The 26,013-nt window shown below is 43.5% G+C and overlaps 2 protein-coding genes across 3 annotated transcripts in view; one reads left to right on the top strand and one right to left on the bottom strand.

Annotated features, from left to right (window-relative positions):
- Window positions 1-4,579: 4,579 nt before the first annotated feature.
- On the bottom strand, window positions 4,580-7,321 carry LOC126540148 (cytochrome c oxidase subunit 6A2, mitochondrial-like). Its single transcript, XM_050186938.3, has 3 exons — window positions 7,182-7,321; window positions 6,821-6,975; window positions 4,580-4,763 (listed from the first exon to the last, which is right to left on the bottom strand). The coding sequence occupies exons 1-3, from the start codon at window positions 7,270-7,272 to the stop codon at window positions 4,683-4,685; spliced, it is 327 nt and encodes a 108-aa protein (XP_050042895.1). The 5' UTR covers window positions 7,273-7,321; the 3' UTR covers window positions 4,580-4,682.
- Window positions 7,322-7,458: 137 nt separating this feature from the next.
- The window catches only part of LOC126540106 (ribosomal protein S6 kinase-related protein-like), a 30,538-nt gene continuing 11,983 nt past the window's right edge, over window positions 7,459-26,013 (top strand). For both annotated transcript variants that reach the window (XM_050186901.2, XM_055075293.1), the window contains exons 1-10: window positions 7,459-7,851; window positions 12,145-12,405; window positions 15,595-15,678; window positions 16,540-16,608; window positions 17,331-17,403; window positions 20,065-20,172; window positions 20,773-20,813; window positions 22,759-22,786; window positions 22,902-22,991; window positions 24,865-24,953. In XM_050186901.2, the coding sequence (XP_050042858.1) occupies window positions 7,762-7,851; window positions 12,145-12,405; window positions 15,595-15,678; window positions 16,540-16,608; window positions 17,331-17,403; window positions 20,065-20,172; window positions 20,773-20,813; window positions 22,759-22,786; window positions 22,902-22,991; window positions 24,865-24,953 (933 nt within the window). In that variant the 5' untranslated portion in view covers window positions 7,459-7,761. The remainder of the gene's footprint in view (window positions 7,852-12,144; window positions 12,406-15,594; window positions 15,679-16,539; window positions 16,609-17,330; window positions 17,404-20,064; window positions 20,173-20,772; window positions 20,814-22,758; window positions 22,787-22,901; window positions 22,992-24,864; window positions 24,954-26,013) is intronic.

The raw sequence follows: 26,013 nt of genomic DNA, 5'->3' as shown, positions 1-26,013 counted from the left end.
AAAAAAAGAACGCAGTGCTGCCTCAGTGCTCGAATCTACAATTTTTTGTTCAATGAAATTTTTTAGAAATAAGCATATCTCTGACACGTAGTAATGTCATACATTTATAGACCTGTAAGTTCAGTGCATCACTAGTTGACTTCTATTTGCAGAAACATCTACACTGCCCAATTATGGTATCCAACACCAAGTTGAGAAAATAGGGCAAGCATGCCATGTTGACTGGCATGCCAGGATCTGTAATTCTGTTCTGTAGTGTTCTTTATTGTATACACACACATTGGGTATTGTGTACACACATTGGGTATGCATACACACATTGGGTATCGTATAAAAATGGGACCCCATAATTCTCGTAGGAGTTGTAAAAGGGGTCACTGACTATATGCTTTTATATGAAAGAGAATTTATTTGAATGAAGGCAGAGAGGTCAGCCTGAGCTAGCGTGCATAATGCAGTAGCGTGCTAGCCTGCATAATGAGGGTGTGTGAAGGAAACTTGTGGCAAATAACCCGGCGTACATCATACATGCTAGAAATTCCTCTGAGCATGCTCTTCTCCACACATTTTGTCTTGGTCAAACATTCCTCCCTCTTTTTTTCTACACCTGGGACAGTTGAGCCGCTCCACTAGCTGTGCCCTACACCATGGCCATGGCTTGGTGCCCCACATAAAACGGATCAAAGAATCTGGACAACTAGATTCGGTGCCGTGCGCAGGGGCCCAGCTGGATTCTGACAGTGATGACTCAGGCTAGGAATCGCTTGTGATAGTCCAGTTTTGGTACGATTAGCATTCTTGGGGTGCTTCGCCCACTTTTAGGGGGCTGTCTATCTATCTGTATGTCTGTTTTCCTGCCAACTTGGGTCACGGGGAAGTCCGTGGTCTAATGGGTAGAGCATTGGGTTGCTGTGCTGAGGAAACCAAGTTCAACGGCGGGACCATCTTCGGTCTCTGGGTATGTGACAATGGGTATGTGTTACTCATAAGTTGACCCATTTCACACCAATTTGTGTTGCTGGGTGGGTGCCACTGCTTGTGTGCTGCTCTTCAATGAACCTCTGACAACTTGAGTAAGTATGTGGCGCTCTTCAATCGAAAAAAAAAGGGGGGGGGTTCTGTGGTGCTTTCGCGGAATTGAACCTGCGTCATATATATTCAGACAAACTTCTCCGAATGTAAATTAACGTGTGCGTCTTGCGCCGACCTTGTGGTGGCGCCCCTGAATGACCAAGCGTGTCCAGAGGGAAGCGCAAGAGAGTAGTCTAGGTTGTGTACACTCCTCACACTGAGCGTGTCCCTGCAGTGGAAATGCGGTGTGTTGTTACTTTCCCTAATTGCATTGACGTCAATATTCATCGCAAGATGGGTCCTTCCATAATTTTTTTTCTCTATCTCTCACCACGTGCTGCTACTCCCTGTATAAGACAAAGTTCAAAAGCTTGATCAGTTTCAACTGATTGTTCACCATAAGTTCGGGGAGGGCATTTAATAATGAGAACAAAGCTGGTGCTATGTCTACTGCTCCCACGCTTTCCACTGTACACCCTATGTCATCTAGGGGCCCCAGCCTAAAGTCCGTGCTCGGCACAGGTTCAATTCTACCGAGCTTTGAAGAAATTAAAAGGCTCTCCCTTATTTTTTATCATTGTACATAGAGCAGCGAATTCCCCGTGGTAATTACCTTGTTACCCAAATTGGCCTCAATGTGGTCCGTTGAAGAGCGGCACGCACCTACCGGCACATACCCAGTGACCCAACTTGGTATCACAGAGGTTCATTGAGGAGCAGCACAGACCGATCGGCGCATACACAGTGCTCCAAGTTGGCACAAGAAGAGATTCACTGAAGAGCGGCACATAAACCCAGTCCCGCATCCCCTGTGACCCATGTCAGCGTCAAAGTTCGTTCAAGTGCGGCACTTAGGTACACAGTGCCACATTCGGGCCCAGTGACCCCAGCTGGTCCAACAGTTCGTTTTGACCCAGTTCCGTCAGCACAGCAGCCCGACGCGCTACCCATTTGGCCGTGGGCAAACGAGAGAGCCAGGTTTGTGGCAAAACAGTTGGAGACGTAGATAGATTGATAGATTGGCAGACAGTTAGCCCCTGTAATGCCTGTGAGGTACCCAAAGAATGCTAACTGTATTAAAGTGTTGTAGCCTACAGATTGTGTGGGAAATGGATTTTCTTATTTAGGCCATTGCTGAAAATGGACTGAAATTGAACTTTACTATGTAAATAGGCTATCAAAAAGTGATACCGCAGTTTCTGCAAACTGCATCGGTTGGGATATCTAAAGTGGACATAACTTATGTATTATGCATTTCTCTGAAATATATTGCAAATTTGGGAATACTATGATTTTTTGGAAAAGCCCGCGTAAGCAGTGTAGGAATAGTCCATGTGTGTTGTAAACTAATATCGTATATTTGTCTGCTTGAGATGCTTTACCAAATGTTGTGTACAGAAATGTTACAGTTTCGGTGCTGAATTATGAAATCCTGAACTTTGTGCTTCAGATCTTTGTTTTTAATGTACATATTTCTGGCGATATTAGTAAAAAAATCTGAGGTCCTAAATTACGTTCTTGCTTTCTACAATTAATAGGATTGAGCTTTCAAATGAAAGAAATTTTACGGAATAATCTTGGCACTTATCTAAACTGTTCTTCGAGGTTGGGGCTGTGTAGGACTGCATCCCAGCGTGAAGTGTTGCTTTCATCACCGCGTAACGCGGGACATCGCCAGAGCATGTGAGGTAAGTTCGCTAAGTCATTGCATAGTGCACATGCATTTGTTGTCTGAATTTCGGGGTACATCTTGTGAAGGAGTAGGGGTTTTGGGTATGCCCCAGTCTGTAGAAGCCTTAGTGTCAAAGCCTGAGGTCTATTGAGTTTGCAGTGTGGGAGGGGGTAGATCCTCCGAGCCAAGTAAAAGTGCTTAGTAATTTCGGTGTACAAGGAAGGAGAGTCCCAATTGTCAATACCCCCAGCGTCATGCTGCCCGGTAGCTACGCAGTTGATGATCCCTCGCACAGCTCCGTGTGCTGACTCATTGAGGTTGGGCAGGGCACCCTCGATCTGTCCCATGTGAGCTGGAAACCAGATCAATGTGTGTGGCTTGATCTTCTTGCTTCCTAGAATCCTTAGGGCCAGCTCGGATATGGTTCCTTTGGCAAATGGCCTAACAGCTGATATCGAGTCACTGTAGATTGATGTCCTCTTGTCGTCCAATAAGGCCGTCGCTATTGCAGCCTGCTCTGCAATCTCGGAGGACATCGTCCGAATCAAGATTGCGTTCGTTACTTGGCTTGAAGAGAAACAATGTCTCATTACAATACATCGAGTTTGTTTGGTGGAGTAGAACACAAGGGCTATCAGAGATGCCATACATGAGAGCTACTAATTCATTTTGACTTCCTGGCCATTCATATGTGCGTACTAAGCTTGGTACATGATAGCTTTTGCATTCCCAATTCACCGGAAAGCTGTCGCGATGGCCTGAAATAAAATATGGGACATTATGCTCAGCTGCACAATGCCATAGTTACTGAGCCGCTGCGACTGGTCTGAGAACTTTAAAAGCTGTGTGTACGACTCATGAAATTAAAAAGAAAAGATGTCAATTTACACCAAACCAACACGCCCATACTTTCGTATCCCACCCCCCCACTTCCCCAGTTTGCAATGTGGTAAAAAAAATTACAGGGCTTTACGTGCCAAAACCACGATCTGATTATGAGGCACGCCGTAGTGAGAGACTCCAGAAATTGGACTGCCTGGGGTTCTTTAACATGCGCCTAAATCTAAGTACCACTGGTGTTTTAACATTTCGCCCCCATCGAAATGTGGCCGAGATTCGATCCCGCGACCTTGTGCTTAGCGGCCCGACACCATAGCCACTAAGCAACCACGGCAGGTTGCATTTTGGTTTTCACTCTTATGCTTAGATAGGAGCGAAAAGCACCTTAAGAGACCAGACATGTAGCGACATAACATCGCTCTCTCGAGCAATTAAACTCAGTATTAGTTTTCCTGCAGTTTCATTCCTCACTCAGCCTCGTCAATTTCAAACAGGGCTGAAACATTTTAGCTATTTCTGACAAATTGAACATGATCATTGCATTATCTGTTTTTGTGAGATAAGTTCAATTATGTCCATTTCTTTCCTGCATTTTGTTTCTGTTTAAGTCTTAAGTATTTCAATAATGCACCTTTGTCGTTTCTCACTTCTAGTAATTTAATCACTGCCTTAAAAATATTTTCATCATTTGTATGTCACGACATTTTACAGGATCTTATAGTTGAAAAGTTTCATATGTTGTCATTGATGTTTAAATAATTTGTCGTCATGTGCAGGAGGTCCCAATTCAGTTTTCTGACTACAGAAACTCCTGTCCACGCACCGAGTCTTGTAATTCTTACCTCATTACTGACATGAATAAACTAATTCCGAGTCTGTGAGCACTGTACATCTCTGTAACACAACAGAATGAAAGCATTACATGTGCTAGTTTACATTTGCTTCTGTTACAGTAACAGGTGTGTCCACAAGCGATGGGAAATAACATGTAAATACTTTCTTCAAGCGGAGGAACTATCTTTATTGTAGTTCCTAGGACCATTGCCTAGTTAGAATTCTCCAGTGAACAATCGGCGCAGCAAAGGGCCTGCTTAGGTGTTCACTCTACATAGCCTCCAGGAACCCAGTTCACCTTAGGGTTGAAGAAGAGAGCACGGTTTCCATCTCCCCAGGGATATTTCTAAAAAAAGAAAAGAAAAAAGCATTCGGAGAAGAGGTCAGCTCTAAAAAAAACATCAGGTACAAAAGTAATAAAGCTGCTGCAAGCTGTAACAACAGTGGCACATAAAATTTACAGAAAGTATCAAGGTTTTAAGCATAAACACAAGAAAACAATCAAACAACACTGTCTTGATTGTGCATTTGTCTAAGTACGCTAGATAGTGATTAAAAAAAAGTTCTTCATAGGGGCCTTCCGGCACACTAAGGCACACATATGTAAAGGAACCCATAGCTGCTGCCAACTTGTCTCTACATACTATACTCTAAGTTTGATGTTAATGCCTCTGAGTCATAAGCCTGTGTGTCTCAACTATTTCTCATGCTCCACTGAACTTTCCCAGTGAAAATTAAGGGTTTCTAATTAATGCTCTAGAACTTAAATTCCTTACTGATGCAACAACTTAGACAACTTTAATTTTGATTTTGAGCTGAGAACAATGCATCCTGCGAGGTACGTTTCAGGGTCAAAAGAAGCAGGGATACCAAGTGTGAAATTTTGTACTACTAACATGCATCATTTAGAGCCCATTTTTAATCAGGAAAATATTAATAACAGTTCACAGAACATATTCCTCAGAGCAGCAAAGTAGTTTCAACATGGCAAAATGCACATACGGTAAAACAAAGAAATAGTAGCAACAGAAACATGCGAGTTCTATCCCCTTATCTTGACTACTTCCTACACTGAACACAGAAATAAACTGGAACATTCCAAATGATGTGTCCAACTAGCCACTGAGTGCTGGCCTTACTATGTGCGTCTCTGCTCAATTACTCCACTCTACACTAAACCTTGACTCAAACTAAATCGTGGGGTTTAACATCATGGAACTGCACAGTGGATGGTTATGAGCGATGCTACGGTGGAGGGCTCTGTATTAATTCTGACCACCTTGGGCTCTTCAATGCACACCCAAAACATTGTAGATGGGTGTTTTTGCATTTCGCCCCTATCAGAATGCAACTGCCATGACTCAATAAGGAGGATGGCAGAGCGGTCACTGTGCCTCGGCTGCCCTCCGTTGCGATTTCTGAGCGATAGTTCTTTTTAACCAGGGGCTGTATTTCGTACTGATCCATTTTTCATCCTTTCCTGCCCTTTTTCATCAGCCCACACGTAGCCACACCCCCTTGGTCACACGGTGGGGCATATAATGAATGAATACGAACGAACGAAAAAAAAAAAAAAAAAAAAAGAGCCCTTAATACCTACAGCCGCAGATTCTCTTTGGAGTTCATTTGAATGCATGGAGTGAAGGCATGTACTCAAGCAACTGCTCAAGCAACTGCTAGTCATGGAAATTACCGAAGAACAGCGTTAAAGCTATTCTCAGAGAAACTTTACATCATCAAATTCTGCAGCGAAATGCACTGATCTTCCAGTTAACATTTATCAGTGCTGGTAAGTGTAACAAACATCAATGCACACCACAGTTGCCCTTCGCCACAGAATTCAAAGACATTTCTTGAAACTGGTACCAAGCACGGTATTTCAGTTAGCGGGCATGACGTCACTACTGCTCGGCTTCAGCTCCACAATTGGGACATGTTCCCTAAACTGATACACAAGGTTAATAAATGAAATTGTTAAATCAGTAACATCAGACTGCAATTTGCTGTACAAGTCGGCCTGTTAAGTAACCAGCTTGCTAAAAAAAAAAAAAAAATCGGCTGGCATGAAAGCTGACATGTACCTATATATGCAGTACTGTATCTTTCTCAACATAACGGCACCACAGCGGTTGCTTCGTTTTCTCCGCAGTTATTCTGCTTCACAACAGATATGAGAAGCACGAACATTAACAGGAAAACAGTACAAAAAATAATAACCAGACACTGCGCAGGACAACCATACCAAACGAAAATAACAAGCGCTAGCCACACACAACGTGTTGCTCTTGAGACGCTGCCGGTTGTGGAGCAATGCAGACTTCGTCCGCACGAAGCCGACAGGTTGCCGAGTCATGGTTGATGCGGCGCAAGAACTAAGCATCAGATTTTGAATGTGTACTCAACCTTGGTCCGGATGTGAAGATATTCGTAAGGGCGGTACTCCGGTCTGTGGAAATGCTTCTTGTGCTCCAGTTCAGCCAAGTAGACGTTGATGCCGCACAGCGCGATGGCTGGGAAGGCGACGAAGAAACTCAGCCTCTTCCACAGCAGCTCACCAGCTGCACAGAGAAGGGTTGCCATGAGAAACGAGGCAGTATATACAAAGAAAACCAAGTGAATTAACGCAACGTTATTAAAGCACTCGACGTCAGAGTCTCCTCCCGTTCAGAAAGCCACGCCGGCTGCAGCTTATCTTTTTCCTTCCCCGAGCTCAATGCCCCGTCAAGCTGTAAGCGAACCAACAGTTTAACAGTGCGATACTGGCCTTCATGGGAATGTTCACCCCCTTGCTGGGCAAACCTAGCCGTCGATTTCGAGAAGTTACGAAAAGCTTGCTTTAAGGTAAGGCTCGCCATGATGCCCTCCGTGTCCTTTCGATCGAGCGAACCAACTTGGTTGGCTTTGGCTAGATGATCGGATTGCTGCAAAAATAAATAAAGTCCGAAAAAAAAAAGGGGGGGGGGAGCTGGGTACTCTCGGTTGTGCCTCAATCGCTATTCATTTGCATTAAAAAGGGTTGAATATTTTTATAATTTGCTTTATAAATAATATCATACCTAAGTCAATAGTTTTTGCAGGATGGTGTGGAAAATGGTTTTCAAGATGCTTCTGTTTCGGTTTTTCAGGGGGCGTTCCGTTGCATCTGCGCAGGTTTTGTCAGATGGCGAAAGCAGCGAAGGTAACATGTAAAATCACCGGGACGGGATCTCGCGGTTACCGGGGCAACAGCATGCCTTTAAACGCCAACTACGTTGCTCATCACCGGATGAAGCACGGTTGGTGGTACTCCTCGCCGCGATGAACGAAGGCCTGCTGTTCAACGACCGCCAAGAACCCCGCGTTACATGGGCAACAGCCAGCAAAAACCGAGCTCCGAGTCGCAAGAGCAGCAGCAGCAGCAGCAGTGTCGGAGATGGAGCTCGACGCAGTCTCAGGTAAACAAGCGCGGGTCTGTGCACTCGCATGCTGCAGGAAGTCGTGCGCGCGACGAGCGTGTGCGTATATGTGCATGCGGCGCGCGCGCTGTTACGGGTCTGTGCATCGGAATGTTCTCGGCGATCTTTTGGTGCGAGCCGCGCGAGGCTGTGCGTACGCGCCTTTCGGGCGCGAAATTCCTTTTGTGCTACACGCTTGTCTGCCCAACTGGCGCAGCGCGTAAAAAGTGGGGCCAAGGCGCGCTTTTTGCTCCCGTGGCCGCGTGCCTTAGCGCCGCGACAGGGAAAAGAAACGAAACGGTGCGCTCGGGCCCCCTCATAATTGCCGGTACCTTCAAGGTTGCCGTATGAGCGGAGTCCCGGGAGCGTCGTCTCTATAACAATAGGCAGGGTCTCGCCGCGGAAGCTCTCTGTGTAGCCGAAGGACCAAGGAGCGGGCGAGCAGCACCGGACAAGCGATGGGCTGGCTTCGAAAGGTAACACCGCTCACGTGTTTTCTTGCACGCTGTCTCGGCGCTCGTAGTAAACCGATCCGTGTGTGCATGGCTCAGCCGCGACAGAAACTTGCGTGCTATGCCGCGTGTGCTCTTTTAACGGCGGGTTTTGCAATGTCGTAGCAAGAAGCATTCATAAACTATAGAAGCTGTGCATCTGGTATGTCGCTGTTATTTGATCACGCCTTCGTTTACAAGTATTTCAAAGTTGCACTCTGTGAACTTTAAAGGATTAACTATGCATTGCTGTGTTAACCACAGTCAAATAAATTTTAGCAGCCGATCTTACCATCACAAAGTTTTTCAAGCAGTCACACAAGAGGGAGGTATACGTATGCCCCAGAAAAATCAAAACCCCACTGTTTGCAATCTTTATACTTATGTTCTTTCATAACACAAGCACTTATCTGGCTTACCAGTGTGACATTGTTGGTATTCTGTATAGCCAGCGAAGTTCTCTACTTTAATTACCAACATATTTTTCTGTGTGCATACAGAACTATGCAATGTACCTTAAGGTCTCATGAAAAGTAGGTATAATTCATTGACTAGTAAGCAAGAAAATTTAGTAAAATGCTGTTTGCATATAGTAATGATGTAAAAAGCACTGTTTCTTTAGTTAGCTGCGAAATGTTGACAATACACTGAGCTGTTCAATATGTGAGCACCTAAAGCAAATACATTACTCCGATTAGAGTATATTGTGGTATGATACTTCAAATATTAAAAAGCTTGTTGCACATGTGCTTGAATTGCTTAGAGCATATTGTACTTCCTCATGTCTGCTTGTACATGTCTGTGAGCTTAAACCATAGAACCATGCTTGTTTGCAGCTCACACCTATATGCATTGTGCAGTGAAAATTTAGAGACGCACATAGTGAGACCAGAACTCAGTGGCTAGTTGGACACATCATTTGGAATGTTCCACTTTATTTCTGTGTTCAATGTAGGAAGTAGTCAAATTGGGAACAAGACTAAATTTTCTTTTTGGTATTGTTAGGGCAGAAGAAGCTACATAAATCTAATTGCTAAAAAGAATCCTTTTTATTGCGCAACTTGAGAGAAAGCACACATAAGGCACCAGGGAGAAGAAAAGCTTTAACCAGATCAACAGAGAATTAAAGGCTCTGGTACGAAAAACACATGCAGCATTGCAGGTGGTAGTTTTTGCCAATCCTGCAGCTGTACCTGTGTTCATGCAGGCAATGTGTGCTTCAAGAAGGAACTGCTACAAACAGCCCTCAGTGTAATCTGTGTTAACTTAAACAATATAATTTACATGACGACCTCTTTTGAACAGCAGCTTGCTGAGGTCAATTGGGCAGTAACAAAATGATGCAGATCCCCCACAATGTGGGAACCTATGTCAATGCAAAGCATTTGGCACACAGCACATGGGATAAAATGTTATAACATTTATGCTTCTGTGTACCTCACTTGTGTATTGCCCATCTGGTTGATCATGTCGATGTCTGCCTTTCTGTGTTACATTACAAACTGTTGAAACATAATAATGCACGCAGTGCCAGCCACAACTATTTTAATCAATGTTTTAATTGTATAAACGTGAACAGTTGATGGACTCTCTTAAACACTTTTGGTGACAGCATAACATTTAGCAGCACCATGGCGTTGTTTGCATAATTCAATTTCTTGCACTTACCTTAGTGGCCATCACAAGCAGGCTGATGCAGACCACCCTCTAGGCATGCAGTTTTCATACATCATGATTGTGATGTGAAGCTCCCCAATGCCATGTGTAGTAGTGCAGAACACCATCTCAAGTACAATGCACAATGGATCAGTACATTGAGAATGAGGAAACATCCTCACCCATTTATGCTGCACTGAACTAGATGCATAATCTACTGTGTACAAATGAGAACGAGAGAGCCCTTGGTGGCACTCTCAAACACACGCTGCCTACTAGATTTGTAGTTGATGCGTGGAGGCTGTGTCTGAGGCTGTGTGGTTGTTCATTACATAGCGAGGGTCTAGTCTTCAGCAGCTTTGATGCCTTCTGGTAGCTTACGAGGGTTTATTGGTCAAGTTGCCCTCTCTCAAGTTCTCATACCATGCTGTACTTTGAAGAAGAAAGCATGTTCTACATCCGGCACCGAGGCTGTGATTGGTGGTGCTGGCTGACACTTCCAGGGTTAACTGCTGTACATATGCATAAATGCCCAAGAAAGTGGATGGGAAAATGACGCCGCAGTTGGTCTGAGCATTGCGCGCATAATGTGAAGACGTGGGTTCATATCCCACTTGTGGCCAGTTGTTTTCATTCGAAAGCATCACATGCCCTGTTACACGAAAATGCAGCGTTGCCACCGAGTGATGGTACCAAACGTGGCTGACGGCGCAAAGAGTAAAACCATGTAAAAAGTGCTTGGATTGACGTCAAATTTCTCAGGGAGTTTCCTGTAAACAAAGTAAGTCAATGGCTTTGAAGAAAAAATTTGGTACATTTTGGTCTGGGTGGAAATCAAACCCCTGGGCCTCTCAGGTGAGAGACAAGCTTTCTTCCCCCATGCCACAGTGGCTGCTGACTAAAGGTGGGCCTAGTGAGTGCACCACTGCACACGTCACTTCAAAAGGTGGGGCCTAGTGGGTGTGTCATAGGACACATGATGGTGCAGCCAATCGGGAGGAGGTGGTGCCACGTCGTGAGTATATGAAATGAATGTATAAAAAAAAAAAAACATTAGTGTGCAATTGAACAACGCTGAGCCTTCTGTCAAGTTAAGAATTCCTCGCTGGCAAGCGAGCGTGTTGAGACGCTTGACGCGTTTTGATTTGGCCTTACTGAGGCGCAGTTAGAACGCAGGCGAGGGCTTGCACAGAGAAGGAATACTTGGAAAAATGCATTTCACAAAAAGGACTGTAATGCTTTTGCAGTTCCACACATAAGCAATGTTAAGTGCCTCTGCCAAATTTTTTTGTTCACTCTCGTTTTAATTTTTAAAATAATTTCTAGATTATAATTAAATAAACGGTTAAATCCTCCTATGCCTTTCTTTTTACCATTGTCTGCTGGCTTTATGTGGTTGTAACTTACGAAAAATGGACCCCTTGGTCCCCCGTCTTCTCGTTCTTGACAGATGACGATGTGGCAAAACTTGGTGAGTCATCCTATAAAGGCCTTTGTGGGTGCCACATGGTGGCTGGGATTGAAGCTACCTGGAAGTATGATGATGTAACAAAACCTGGGGAGTAATGCTATAGATGCTTTACTTTAATATAAATCTGCATCCGTTTGGCAACAATCTTCATGTGAGCTGAACTTAGGTGTGAAGCATTCACTTGGGATTAGCATTCGCGCTTAAATAAATGAAATGTAAGATTGTCTAGAGTTAGAAAACTATGGAAGGTACAATGGTTACGTGCAAGAAAGAAACGTTAGGGTGGAATTGGAAAGGAGGCCAGTAACACCTGACAGTGACCCCTCTGGTTTCTCTATGTAAAAGCTTGGTTGAAACCTGTCACGGTAGCATAGTGGCTATGGCGTTGCACTGTTGAACTCGAGGTCGTGGGTTTAATCCCTGTCACAACTGCTGCATTTTGATGGGCTCAATATGCAAAAACATTTGTGTACTTAGAATCAGGCACACTGTAAAGAACCCCAGATGGTCAAAATTGGTGTGGAGGCCCCCACTACAGCCTGATGTACAGTCAGATCATGGTTTTGGCACGTAAGACCCAAGGAATATAATTAGCTGAATTAAAGCCTTTATTGAGAGCAAATAACCTTCCGGTCTGGACTACAATGCTTACGTTTTTGTTCTGTCTCTCTGCAGCTGAGCTGGGGCAGCAGCCAGAGTGTGCACTCGGTGGCCAGTGCCCAGCGTTCATGGTCGCGGGCGTCCACCAGCCTGGGCCGTCGACGCCAGTTGCGTTGGCAGCCTCGCTTGCCACCACTAACGAGCGCAGTGCCAATAGAAGCACCGTCAGCCTGCGCTGACCCTCTCGCCAAGACACCATGGCCGGTGACACTGGCTGAGGCCCTCTTTTTGCCCGAGTTTCCCGTTCGCAGCAAGCTGCACGAAGCCAGCTTTCAGGTCAGTTGCTTACGTCATCCTAGCTGCAGGCTCGGAATGCAGAAATGCTCGGCACACTTAAAAAATTCCAGAAGCTAAAATTTAAACTGAAGTCCTCTCCGAAGCCTCACAATCTGAAGGTAAACGCCAAATATCAGCTGTTATCATCCATTCATTGTTACGTAAATATAATAGTAAAGCAAAAGCACACTACACACTGTTCCTCACCTGCATGGACCATAAACAAGCGTGAAATGCTTCTCTAAACGATTTACATCATGTTAGCTTATATTGTAGGGTTACAAAATGCATATGCATTGACGAAAATTTACTCAAAAGCTTTTGTGACAATTATGACAGTTTTGCTGCCAAATTTAGCAGAACTTTAGCTACTTGTTTATCTCACTTTAATGACATGCTTCAAAAGCATATTTTGCCAACACTGCTCTGGAGCAGTTTAGCTTTCATTGAACGATTGCTGGATTGAAAGCTGCCTACCTACTTGTGTCAAGGGAGGATATGGCCCTCTAAAGGGAACTTTTGTACTACTAGCCTGATATTTATAAATAGTGGAGGATGTGTTCAGGACAATATTATAAGACCAGGTGCAAATTTTATTATTCTAAAAGAATTTTTGAGAGTTGCTTATTTTCAAATGTTGAAGTGACTATGTTTAGCCGCGAAAGCTATCATTCTAAAATGACAAATGATTTTGGAGTTGTCGTGCTTAATGTATTATTAAAAAGGCCCAAACTATGCCACTGTGCAGCTATCTTGTTCAATTCCCGAAGTTCTTATTGAACAAAAAATTGCATAATTGGCTTCACCAGGAATTGAACTACCACTTTCGGCCAAAATTTCAATTTTCATATAAAGAAATTAATAAATCTGAAAATTTGAGTCCACAGTTGCATCTTGCATAAAATTGCAGTCCAGTGAGCACCCTACTGATAAGCTTTCCTTTTCTTGTAAAAGAATGATAGTATTTTGCAATCGTAAGCTTTTGTGAAAAAAAACACAAACTGAGAAAAATGGTTCCAAGCATTCTGAAATGTGTCATTTTATTCAAATTGCATCTGTCATAACTAAAATTCTCCTGCAGCATACAGTGGGCCTTCTTATTCAATTTGGCTTTGTCCTGTGGCAATAGCTGCTAGCTTTCTATTTTTTTTTCCGAGCCATTTTGAGCTGTCAAGTGCCCTGGCTTTTGCCTGTGACAAGCACTGCCTGGTGCTGGTGCTTTCAAGTACCGCCTGGAAAAAAATTGCTAAACGATCACATAACCAGCGCATAGGCAAGCCAAACAAGGTCTCCAAAGTGGAGTTTTGGTTTGAGCAAAATGGGCGCTGGGCAGAGTGGTGCGAAAAAGTTGGGGCAGCTAAAAATAAAAGGGAGAAAGAAAACCATTGCTGCCTTCTTTTCACATTGTGTGTGATGCTTATCACTGTGAGCATCAGTCAGCGGTGCGGTTTCCCGCCTCACCCCTTGCAGCTGCGTACGAGTGAACCGCGGCGAGTTTGTGAGCGCGGCAAGACTGCAGGAAATCGGGACCTTCTTGTTTGCATGCAGTCAATGGCTTGTGAAACAGCACTATTTCGAGCATTTCTACTGCGATGGTGAGGATTAAATCTTTTCGGGCACATTCTCAGAGAGCAAAAGGACCTGAGACTGCTATTATCTGGTAACACATTTTTTTGGCAGAAAATCGCTATTATTTGCCCCATTTAGCTTGGGGGCTCCTATCCAAATACACGGAAAAGGAGAAATTGTTTTTCTCGGCAACCACTGCATCAAATTTGATGAGGTTTCTTGCATTTAAAAGAAAATGTTAATATCTAGTGACTGTTGGAAGCGAATGTTTGATGTACTGCGTCAATTTTTTTATTAAAAATTGTTGAACATTGTGTAACTTCAAAACATGTAACTCACTTTTCACAGTTCTGTGAATCGCATTTAATAGTACATCTAAAGCAGACAAAATTGATTTATTATACATGGGTCTTAAATACGCCAGTAATATGTTAGTAGGAGTTTAGCAAAATCCTTGTAAACATTTCAACAAATTCATATAAGATAGAAATTAATATATCAGATTTGTCCACTTTGGATGTTACAACGGATACAGGTTACTAAACTGCAATATCTGTTCTCGGTGCAGCGTTACATATATTTGGAAACTTTGTGCTCCTGTATTTTTCAAGCTTGCCAATTTTTGTCAATTAAAAAGAAAGATTCAGTCCCTAAATCAAAATTCTGCTTTCAACAGTCACTAGAATGTGAACTTTATCTTTCATATGCAACAAATTTCATTAAAATTGGCCCAAGGGTCATCTCAGAAAAGCATTGAAATTGAGGCCAAGCTAAAGCCTCCTATTAAATAACAAAATTAACATATGCTAAATTTTGTCAGTACTTGCTTAACCTTACATGACCTGGATATTTTTTTTTATGCTAGGAAAAATATTTTGGTTGGTTTAGTGAGAATGCTGACATTTCACCCAATCTCCTGCCCTAAGGAGTAATTTAGAGGCTTGTCGTGAAAATACAATGTGACCTTATTCTAGTAAACGTAGGAAGGAACCTTTATATCTTCATTTTCTCTCACTGTATGTCTTCTTGCTTGGCAAGTAAACTGTTTCACATTTTACGAGACATTCTAAGAGTTTGTAGTGCATATGGGAGAAAGGTAATTTACACGTGTTAATGTATGCAGCCCCACAGATTTCTTGCAGGAATGCATTTGAAAACTTCGGGCCTTCGGTTTGCTTTTTCAAACATGAGAGGGTGGCACAGTAATGTGGTGACACATCCGAACCCAGGGCAGGTATTATGTAGCGATTCCTCTCGCTTGATTTTGTTCCTTTCCCATTGTTGACTGCTCATAAACGGCTGATCCTCGTTATTGCATAGGCAGAATGCTGCTTGAAGCCAGTGACCTAAGCGGGGGATAGGCCCAAAGAAAAAGGAAAAGAATTGGAATTGAAGTGTTAGGTTGTACCAGCCCATATTTCTCTTTATCTGGCATCTTGTTGGAATTTGAACTTAAAACTGGTACGCTACGCAATCATGATTCTCGGCAAGCAGACGTTGAGAGAAGACCTGGTCAGGTTAGCTCTTAACTTCCCTTGTGGAACTTACGAACGTTTATCCCTTCAGGTATGTTGCAGGTTGTCCTCTTCAATGTACAAACGAATCTCTCTTTCCTTTCAGAAAATCAAGCAGCTTTCTGGGAGCAAGTTTGGTTCAGTTTATTTGGTGCGAGAGGCTGCTACTGGCAAGTGCTATGCCATGAAGGTACATTCTTTGCTTAGCAATGTGTTCTTTGTTGAATAAGTTAGTATGGGCAATTGTCCTTTCCATGTTCCCTTTGCACAATTAGTAAGGAGGCTGGTTTATGTGTCAGCATGAGCATGAAATAGGTTAGTGAAGAAAGTACAGCATTGTCTTCTGAGTTTTTACTTTTATATTGCCTCTTATTGGTAGATCATAAGTGGATCAGATAATATCACACAAGGGCCTGGCTCCACGTAACTTTAAACTTATTTTAAGTTCTTGCTGTGGAAGGATACTGTTGAATGGTTAAAAAAATATACATTTTTTTCAGTCATGAATAATGCATTACAGTATTTCCATGTTCATGTGCCATAATTTTTAGCTGAAGAAAGCAACTTCTGTTCTGGTGCTACGAATTCCTGAAAATATTGTTATAAAGAAAGCAACAAGTTAAACTTTTTAACAGTGGAGTTTTATGGCAAAGAAAGAAGACAACCCAGATATTCAAGTGATATTCGATCCAGATTTGAACTTAGAGGGTTAGGTTTCAGTCCACAATGACCTCACTTTGTGAATTTAACCCTGTATTGTTCTGGTTTAATAATTGTATTGTCTGCTTAGATGGGCCAGTGTATATGTGCATGTTTTTAGACAGTTATGATGGTGTGTTAACATGCAGAAGTGGCGAGCATATTTTGTGCAGTTTGTTTTAAAACGGCACAGAGGTGTGCCCTAAAGGCTTATTGATGTTAGTGCAGGTAGGAAGTGCCTCCTATTTTGTTTGTCTTTCACAAAGTAGGAGTTTGGCGTGCCCTAGGCTGCACAATATAACTTTTCGTTTGTTACACAAGTGTCCTAATCTGTGGCTAATTTTTCTGCCAGGTGCTTTCCAAAGCTGAAGTTGTCAGGGAGGAAGCCATTCAACAATGCAAAGAAGAAGTTGCTATACAGGTGATCGCTGCTTTTCTTGTTCTTTTTCCTTGAGTGTTGAAAAGGGGAATATTATAATCTTTATTGTGGACTCGGGGGTTTAACACGAGCTGAATTCAATTTTTTTTTTGTCAGTGCAACTTGTGATACATTTTGACACAAATTTGTTTTGTAGATAATTTGAGCTCAATAATGTTCCTCAAATTTTAGTTTCCAAAAGTTTATCCGAATGAATTTATCCAGCTTATAAATAAAAATAGAACTGTTATTTATATAAATGTCGCAAAAGCCATACAGGCAATCCTGCTGTGTTAATAATTATTTAGTCAATTTCTTGGCCTTTGATAGGTTTGATATGCTTTGTGACTGTCTTTGTCGAACTTCAATCGTGTATCATATATTTGGGGGATTAATTGTTTACAGTTCAATTGGTAGAGTGTTTTAGAATGAGGAACATCGCATGAAAGAAGCAAAGTTGATGCAAAATTGGCAGCTTGTTACATCTCGTAAATGCTTCTGTTGCCACCTGAAGAGTATGCACATGGGCCTAGCTCGTCGCTGCAGCTTTACTTTCTGTTGATTATGGAATGTTACATAATAGTGCTAGTTTTTAACATCTACTGTGGCTGGCTTTGTGTCCTGCAAATGTTGCACTTCACTCTACGCTTTCAGAGCTGAGTCTCATACACATGTGGCCGTTACAGAGGGAGGGTTGCACTTAGTGTTCCTTTCTTTCTCACCAGGCTGTGTTGGGTCGGCATCCATTTGTGGTTCCCTGCACTCATCACTGGCAGACCCGGAAGCAGCTTTTCATAGGTGGGTTCCCTGTAGAACTTCGCTTCGTACTTGGTTTGCTGAATCATCTCATTTTATTCATTTAGCCTTTTCATCATGAACATGCAGTTTATGAAAGGGAAAAGTTGGCATCCATTCGAATTGTACCACGAAGCTACAAAGGAAACCCATAAAGGTTTCACAGAAAGAACGCCTCGCAGTTGAAAAATTCGTCCTGGTCCGGGACTCGAATCCACGAAGGTCGCTCTACCATCTGAGCTAAACAGGAGGCTAGCCTATCACAGCGAGGGCAAATTAATTGACAAGTTCAGGCACTGGGACATTGAAAGTGGCAAATCAGTTCTGCGGAGAGAGAGAGAGAGGGACAAAACTTTATTAAATGTCCTTGCTGGGGTCAAAGGGGGCGGGGGCCGGGAGACTAGCCCCACCAGAGCCCCCCTTCCTCAGGCTGCGGCGGCGGCAGCCAGCCGGACTGCCCAGAGTTCGTTCTCTGGGCATGCGCTGAGCAGCACAGCCTCCCACTGCTCGGGCGTGCTGATATTAAATGTAGGATTGGTGTTGTGTTGAATGGTGCATGTCGCTGTGGGACATGCCCAGGTAATGTGGTCGAAGTCGGCGCAAGCTGCCCCACACACTTTGCAGCATTGTGGTGTATAAACATCTGGGTAGATGTGACTGTACAGCGAAGGTTTGGTGAATGTGTGTGTCTGTAATAATCGCAGTGTTGTCAACTGGTACTCAATGAGTGACTTGTCAGGAGGTGGGTACTTCATTCTTGCCTTACGGTAATGCATGAGGATTTCACCATATGTGACCACTCTGTGTTTCTCGTGGCTGTGTCAGGAAATGACTGCCTCGTCTTCAGCCTGCTGGGCTGCAGGTTGTCGAGGGGGGGGGGGTCGCTGCTCCAAAGACGGGCGGCACACCCGGTGGACGATTTCTCGAACAGCGTCATGAGCAGCTTCGTTCGTGGCAATGATCACATGGCCCGGGGCCCAGATTACTAACTGAACACGGCGGCAATGGGATGGGGATGTGCTTGAGAGTATGTGGTTTGCTTGTGGTGAGATGTGGCCTCTGGTGACGTTGCAGATAGCTGTCTTGGAGTCGCTAATGATGCAAGAGACCCTAGTCATTGCGTAGGCTAAAGCGATGGAAGCTTCTTTGCCCTCTTCGGGTTGTGTGCTTCATATGGAGCTGGTAGTGGTGGTGTGATTTGGCCCCGTTACCACAGCTAGGGCCATGGCCAGTAGTTGCGGTAGTTCGCTGCGTATGCAGAAGCACCCAAAGTAAAATGGCAATTCAGTTCTGTGGAAGCCCGCAAGGTAAGGGAAAAATTGACATCCACCCGAATTGTAGCACGAAGCTACAAAAGAAACCCATACATGTTTCTCACAGTTTAAACCTTGCAGGCTTCTGCAAGTCTAAATTAGTGTCCATTTTCAGTGTCTGAGTGCCTCAAGTTGTCAATTAATTCACTCTTGCTCTGCGATCAGCTAGTCTCCTGGTCAGCTCAGATGGCAGAGTGACCGCCCCGGAAAGGCGTTAGTCCCGGGTGTGAGTCTCGCACAAAGACAAACTTTTCTTCAAATACGAAGCTTTCTTTCTGAGAAACCTGTATGGGTTTCCTTTGTACCTTCGTGCTGCAATTCGGACAGATTCCAATTTTTCTCCTTCATTTCCTGCACCTTGCGAACTTCCACAGAACTGATTTGCCATGTGCAGTTTAGTAGTAACGCGACGGCAGGAGGTCACACTTTCATGTGAGGCATGGGCCCCACGTCTAGTCATGATGGCTAAGGGCTCGTATGGTAAATACTGTATTTTTGTATTGGGAAATTTTTATATTGATTGAACATGCATAGTGTTCTAGACATTGTTGCTGCTGAAAACTGGATTGTGTCTAGAGTAGTGCAGAATATGTGACTAGAATCTCAAAACTGCCTGAAGGAATTGGCGGAGCAAGGAAGACAAGGCTAGTTGTTAGGACATCACAATTATTGTGCTAAGTAAAAGCGAGAAACACAAACACAAATGAACTCCTTTGTCATAGTGTTTTACCTTCTACTTGCACAGTTATACAGTGGCTGAAGAAAGGCTGTCGGGACTGTGCCTGGTGTAACTCTCAGAAATAATGTCCTGGAAACAGTAAATATATTCATGCTAAGACACGGGTGATCATTTGAGCACTAAAAATAATGACATAGCTATATCAGTGGCTATGGAATGCTGCTGCAGAATACAGTCAAACGCCTTTAAAAACAAAGTGCTTGGGGCCTCTGAAATCATGGTCGCTTTGTTGTAAAAGCAAAGCTCACAATTGTTGTAAAGGCACAGCTCACAATAGAACTAGGAGATAATTATTGCTTCATTATAGAGGTCATTTTGTTGTAGAGGCACTCAACATTTCAAGGTTGCAGGTTCAAGACCTGATTGCTGTGGCCATATTTCTTTGGAGGCGGAATTTGAAAACTCTTGTGCTTAGATTTTGGTGTGCTTGAAAGAACCCCAGATGGTCAAAATGAAACCGTAGGCTTTCCACTGCGGCCTCCTTCAGAGCTCCAGTGTAACTTTCTTATGTCAAATGTCATAACAGAAAAAAAAAAGTTATTAACAACAGATCTTTTGCTTGTTTGTTTGTTTTATTTTGTGAGTACTGAGACATTCTGGTTTTGTTGACAGTCACAGAGTATGTTCCTCACGGCGAGCTCCGGCTGACATGGAAAGCACTAGGTGGATTTTCAGAAGAACTCGTACGAGTGCTCATAGCCGAGCTGGCTCTAGTCCTTGGTGAGTCCCCGCTGACACTGTTCCTCAAAAGTTTAAATGAAGCCGAATCAAAGAAGTAGTGAACTGAGCTGTGCACCCAAACGTTTCTTAGGGCAGAATAACTACATTAGCAACCAGGCTAGCACATAGATTCTAGTTTTTGCAAAGGAATGTCACTTTAAAAGCATGTTAGGACAGGTTGAGACATGCAGCATCACTCAGCTGTCGCTCCTCAGTTAGCTCATGGGCATCGTCCAGCTCACTGTTATATGTAATTAGCTGCAACAGAAGTATTGGAAACTGTAGCATGCTTTTTCTTATGTTCAGTATATCATTTCAGTGTAGTATACTTTGGTATATATGAAAGATATGTTATGGAAGTGAACATCTTATAACTTTAAATGTGCCGCTAACATTATTAAAGTTTGTTTTCTGTCTGCACATCTTGTGGTGGAATGAACAGCTGATATTTTGGCCATTTGTGTTTCAGTTGCTCAGAACAGTGTTAAACCTCATCAGGGCTGGTGACAGGCAGATAAACATTTGACAGGGATTGATGACTTTTATAGAATTAGCATGGTTCTTTGTGGCTGTACAAATGTCCATCTTTTTTTCCCACAGACTTCCTACACTGCGCTGGTGTCATTTACAGAGACCTGAAGGTAAGTGTGTCTGAATCACTGCATAATGCATGTCTTGCAGTGGAGAGGATGAACAACACGAATAAGGCAGGAAGGAGGTACTGACTTCCAAGTATCTATCTGTGCTGGTTTTTATTTCCTTGTAAATCATTGCTCCCAACTTGTTTTTAGCCGTCCAATACAGTGCTGTTATCTTGGAACTGCGAACAACGTGTAGATAACTACATGGGGAACCACGCGCCAATGACAGCCCAAGGCGCAGGAGTGTGTGTCACCATTACGAATGGAACAGGCTTTATATTGTGCAGGTGAATAATCTAGGGAAAACGCTGGTACTGCTGAATTCATGTCTAGAGCTTCCTAGACAAAAGGAAGGTTTACCTTTGAGTACATTCTAGGTCAGAATAACATAAAACAATTTAGTTGATTTTTATTCCAAAGCTGTCATTAGGCATGATCTTTAAACATGCTAGTGTTTAACACACTGCTGATCACTTTTAACATTTTGTTCATGTTTGCTTGAGGAGCCTAACAGATTTTTTTTATCATGGAGTCTTCTGAAGATTCACACGTAACATTTTTTGAGTTTTTTTCCCTTATCCAAACTGAACATTTAACTACTTTGATATGCATCATGTTGTGCTTGAGGATGCTTGCACGACTCGAGCCTGGGGCCTGACAATAGTGACTTGCTTTAGACTTTCACAGGGAGTTAGTGAAATCTCGTTTTTGTTTTCTTACCGTGTTATAAAATATTAACTGGCACTGGTACTTGTCTTAGCTATCTCCGGCTGAAAATTTATGAGGACCAAATAAATGTGTTGCATGAAATTTGACTCATGCCCTGTTATGTCGTGTTATGTCGTGATGTGCTGATGCTTTCACATAACATTTGCGGCAAGTTAGCTTGCATGGATGGCTGACCATAACTTTATGCCCATAAGTTATATAGTATTTACCTGTGTGTAGTGAAACCATCTGCCTAATGTCACATTGCAAAGTTGCTTTAAAATTGGGAGGCAGGCCTTGTGACTTGCATGATAGAAGATGGCGTTTGATGGGCCAACATGCAGGCCTTCCCTGTGTGGGGTCTAGAATGCTTTGGAGAACAAAGGAACAAACTACACAGTAGTGCTTTTATTAAAGCAATGAAGGGGGCTAGTTGGTGAATGTTCATGGTTATATTGCGCTCAGTTTTACACAGACAATATTAAGGAAGGAAGGACAGGACGTGGACGGACGTAGCGTCCGTCCACATCCGTCCTTCGTCCTGTCCTTCCTTAATATTGTCTGTGTAAAACTGAGCGCAATATAACCATGAACACAGTAGTGCAAAAGATAAAAAGGACATTTGTTGCACATTTTTCTTTCTTTTTCTTTTTAAATACAAGAATGCCAGCTAGCCGATATACTTACAAGGAATAGTTCAGCAAGATAAACGGAGGAAACTAGAAATTTGTGCTCGCAACACAGGCACACTGAGTACCCCACTTCGAAGCAGAATGGGAAGCCTCCTGTGGGACAGTTTCACAAAGCGCACAAACAAGCATGCAGTTGGCCAGCATGCACAGATGTTACACAGCCCAGAAGAAGGAAGCGATTTCCTCTCGTGCCCTCAGGTGGCACCAGATAATGCTTGTTCTGTCTCTCATTGTAGCTGCATAACTACAGTGTGACACAGACTCCTGCGATTGTGCGTGTCATGCGGGGAAGTCGGAACGCCAGCAGACATGAGAGTCGCGCGGAGACGAATGTCAGAGAATGTCAGAGAGTTGAATTTCCCTCACCGTAGAGTTTGATGTTACATTTATGCTGTTTGTTCTATACAGAGTTCATTTCCAATACTAAGTTGTTCCAGAACTGTGGCTGTATTGGAATACATATTGCCTATGTGATTGCTGACATTATGTCGAATTACTTACACAAGCATGACATCATTGCTCACGTAATGTTGTCTGACTTGCAGATGGAGAATGTCCTGCTTGATGAGGATGGTGAGTCTTCTTTCACTCTGTCATTTACTTCACTAATGTTGGCCTTGCAGGCTGGGCAGGGCTGCCACATTATGCTCTTGTACATGTGGACAATGCCCACATTTCTCTTCTCCAGGCCACATACAGCTGATAGACTTTGGACTCGCCCGGTGGCTCAGCTACTGCGGTCGGGCACAGACTGTCTGTGGCACAATGCAGTTTATGGGTGAGCATGAGCGTGAGAAATCTGTTTGGTAGTAGTTAATCACCACACTGTGCTGCTTGTTTTACTCTGTTGCTCGTAGCATGACTGGTGCTACAGTATGTGTTACTCGTAGTGCTTAACCAAAACGTGTGTGTGTGTGGGTGTGTGTACATGCACCTCCCCACATATGTCTTCGGAAGATAAAATTTATAGAGAAACTGAATCTTTAATTTCCTAGGTATATGTAAGAAGTTTTATATGTGCACTGTGCAGCTTCCGATGCAGGCTGTGCAGTGCCTCCCTAAATTTCATGTTCTTCTTGGCTGCAAGGCAAGCAAGATAAACGTTTCCCAAGTTTCGTGTTATGGAAACTTTTCTGGGTGAATGGACATTATGTGCAGTATTTAACATCTGCAGTAGGACATTATTATTGTCAAATTGCAATTTCATGTGCACCTAAAGAGAGACGGGGGAAATTTTGTTTGAGGAAAGGAGGAGAAGTCGGCCATAGGAAGGCTCCTTGAGCCTGCTGCACTTTTCAGAGGGAAAGGAAAGAAAAGAAGTACATAGTGTGAGGTATGACAGGGAGGACAGGCACTAGAGAGTGAATACAATGGAACCCTCCTAATACAGCAGAACCCTGTTCATACATCTTGGAAAAAAATGTACTGACCGAAAAAACATACTATCTGAAGTGACTGAAGTGACTCAAAAATTTTACAGTTGACGTAGTTGACATCTGCCTAATGCGAAGTGTTGCACGAATCGTTGCGCGTGTCGAGCTGGTGGCACTTTGACGGCCCAAGAAATGTTTTGTTGTTTTCCTATTGCCTATTGTTTTAAGAGGGCAACGGGAAACTAAAATGAAATCAAGCTGGTGGGCGATGCTGGGTGCCGCTGAAGCGAAATGTGATGCTCGCATCGCGCCATCTGCAGTAGGGAGCGGTGGCGCATTTGGATTATCACCTACTAAAGGCGTGCAGTATGCTACCAACGGCACTACTCACTGGGCCCAGCACACTGTAAAACAGATAGGTGAAGGTGCTTATCGCAATAGGTTTGGTGGCGATAGCTGTGAATGAGGCGTGCAACGATCTGGGAGGAGATTTGCTGGTACCATAATAAGAAACTGAGTGCGCGCCGGCGTTTTCACCTGAGACGGGCGGGCAAGCATTGCGATGAAGTTGCCGCGGTGGGCGGCTATGTACTGTTCTCGATCGTGCACGCCTCGCACATTTTCTTGTTTACATGTGATCTAGTGGCTGGAAAACCTATCGTACCATCACAGTTTGGCGATTTACTGAATTTCGGTGGCAAGAAATCGTGTTTCCCGGGAACGTTCGAACTGGTAAAAAATAAGCATAACTCTGTTGGGTCAGTTTTTGTGTTCTCGATCACGAATGTTGGCACCAGGAAATCGTATGTAACGGTATCGTATCAACAAGGTTCTACCGTACTTTTTTCAGAGTAACACAGAAACAGAACACATGAATTTGAAAATGTGTCATATAAACACGCTAAGCATGCTGAACATGATCTTAGTATCCCATTTTGAATTCAGCTACATTGTAATTGGGAAAACCAGTTTGGAAGGAACACATTAACAAGGTCTTACTGTAAGGCAAATTTGTGTCCTTAGGTTTCGTTCAGTGCTACAAATCTAGACTTGTATTGCTCAAAAATCTATCATGCACAGTATATTGCAGCTGCCTCAAGGTTGTGTAGACGCTTGTACACAGGCACCGCACCTGTTCACCACTTTTTATTATTTATTTGGAAAGCCCTCACGGGCCTTCCATTCTGTTCGCCTTGTTCTTTCCATACTGTGGTTTAGTTTGCTTCTGTCAACAGAGTCCTTCATACTGCGTGCCTGGTGGCTCTTCACTTTTCATAGCACCCGAGGTCCTGGCAGCTCAACCATACTCTCATGCCGCGGACTGGTGGTCGCTGGGCATCATGATGTATGCGCTGCTGGTGGGAAGGGTATGTCCGTGCCTGATTTCTTCCCTGGAACCTTCTCACTATTTTGTTATTCATGTCTCGGGGTTTCTGTGGAGCTGAAACTTGGGAAGATCGCAAAGAAGCTTAAAAAGGAGCTAAGGATTTCACAGTGGGCGTTGAAATGGAAAAATGAGGAGAGTAACACTAACAAGTGGAAAATTGCAGTATAGCAAGTAAATGGCAGAGCAAACTGGAAAGGTGATAGTATTCTAATTGGGAGATCCATGGGACAGGTAACTAGTGGTTACTTATGGTAAACTTGACTGGTTCTTACCCCACTCCAACTCACTTTGCAGCGATGTGGAGCCTGCGTGCGATTGCAGGCAGAGAAGGTCTGCCTAAATAATCTTTTGTCTACTGTCCGACAGGAAGTCTCCTTACAATCTTGCACTTTGGGACCTCCTTCCGTTTCTCTTAGCTTATTTATTGCACCTTAGTAACTGAATGAAACATGATTATGATTCCTAGGTGAATGTTCAGCTGCTTCCAAAGCAATCGATGGAACTCTTGTAACCGGAAATTATGCAGATCTCAGTCACGCTCCCAGCTCATAGGCGAGAGTATACCTCCTAGCACTCTGAGCTGTAACATGGCCCTCTGAATGAACAATTTGAAGGCATTCCGAGCCCTCGATTTTGACTAGTTGAATGTAAAGGATGCTGCCAGAGCTTTCTAGAACACTCAAAAACGGCCAGTTGAATGTACCATGAGAGTAACAGAATAGATATCAAGGGAAGCACAGAGGGTTAGGTGCAATGATGAAATTTAGAAATTGCAGGCTTAGGGTGAAGTCACAAGAGATGGGTAACTGGAAATCGCTGGGAGAGGCCCTCCAGTGGCCCTAAGTATGCTAATGTTAATAGTACAATATTACAGCCAGCAGTGATGGAAGTGCTGTGGCAATTTCGCCAAACTTCACCATGAAGGAACTCCTGCTACATGCTGCGCCAAATTGTCCTTTATCCCAGGTATTGCAGCAGGCCTGTGCTGCCACGCACCTGCTATGAATCGGGTATACATATTCTGCTTGCCCATGAGGTGC

This window comes from Dermacentor andersoni, chromosome 3, assembly GCF_023375885.2.
Source record: "Dermacentor andersoni chromosome 3, qqDerAnde1_hic_scaffold, whole genome shotgun sequence".
NCBI classification, from domain to species: Eukaryota; Metazoa; Arthropoda; class Arachnida; order Ixodida; family Ixodidae; genus Dermacentor; species Dermacentor andersoni.
This window is presented reverse-complemented; position numbering and strand designations above follow the sequence as displayed.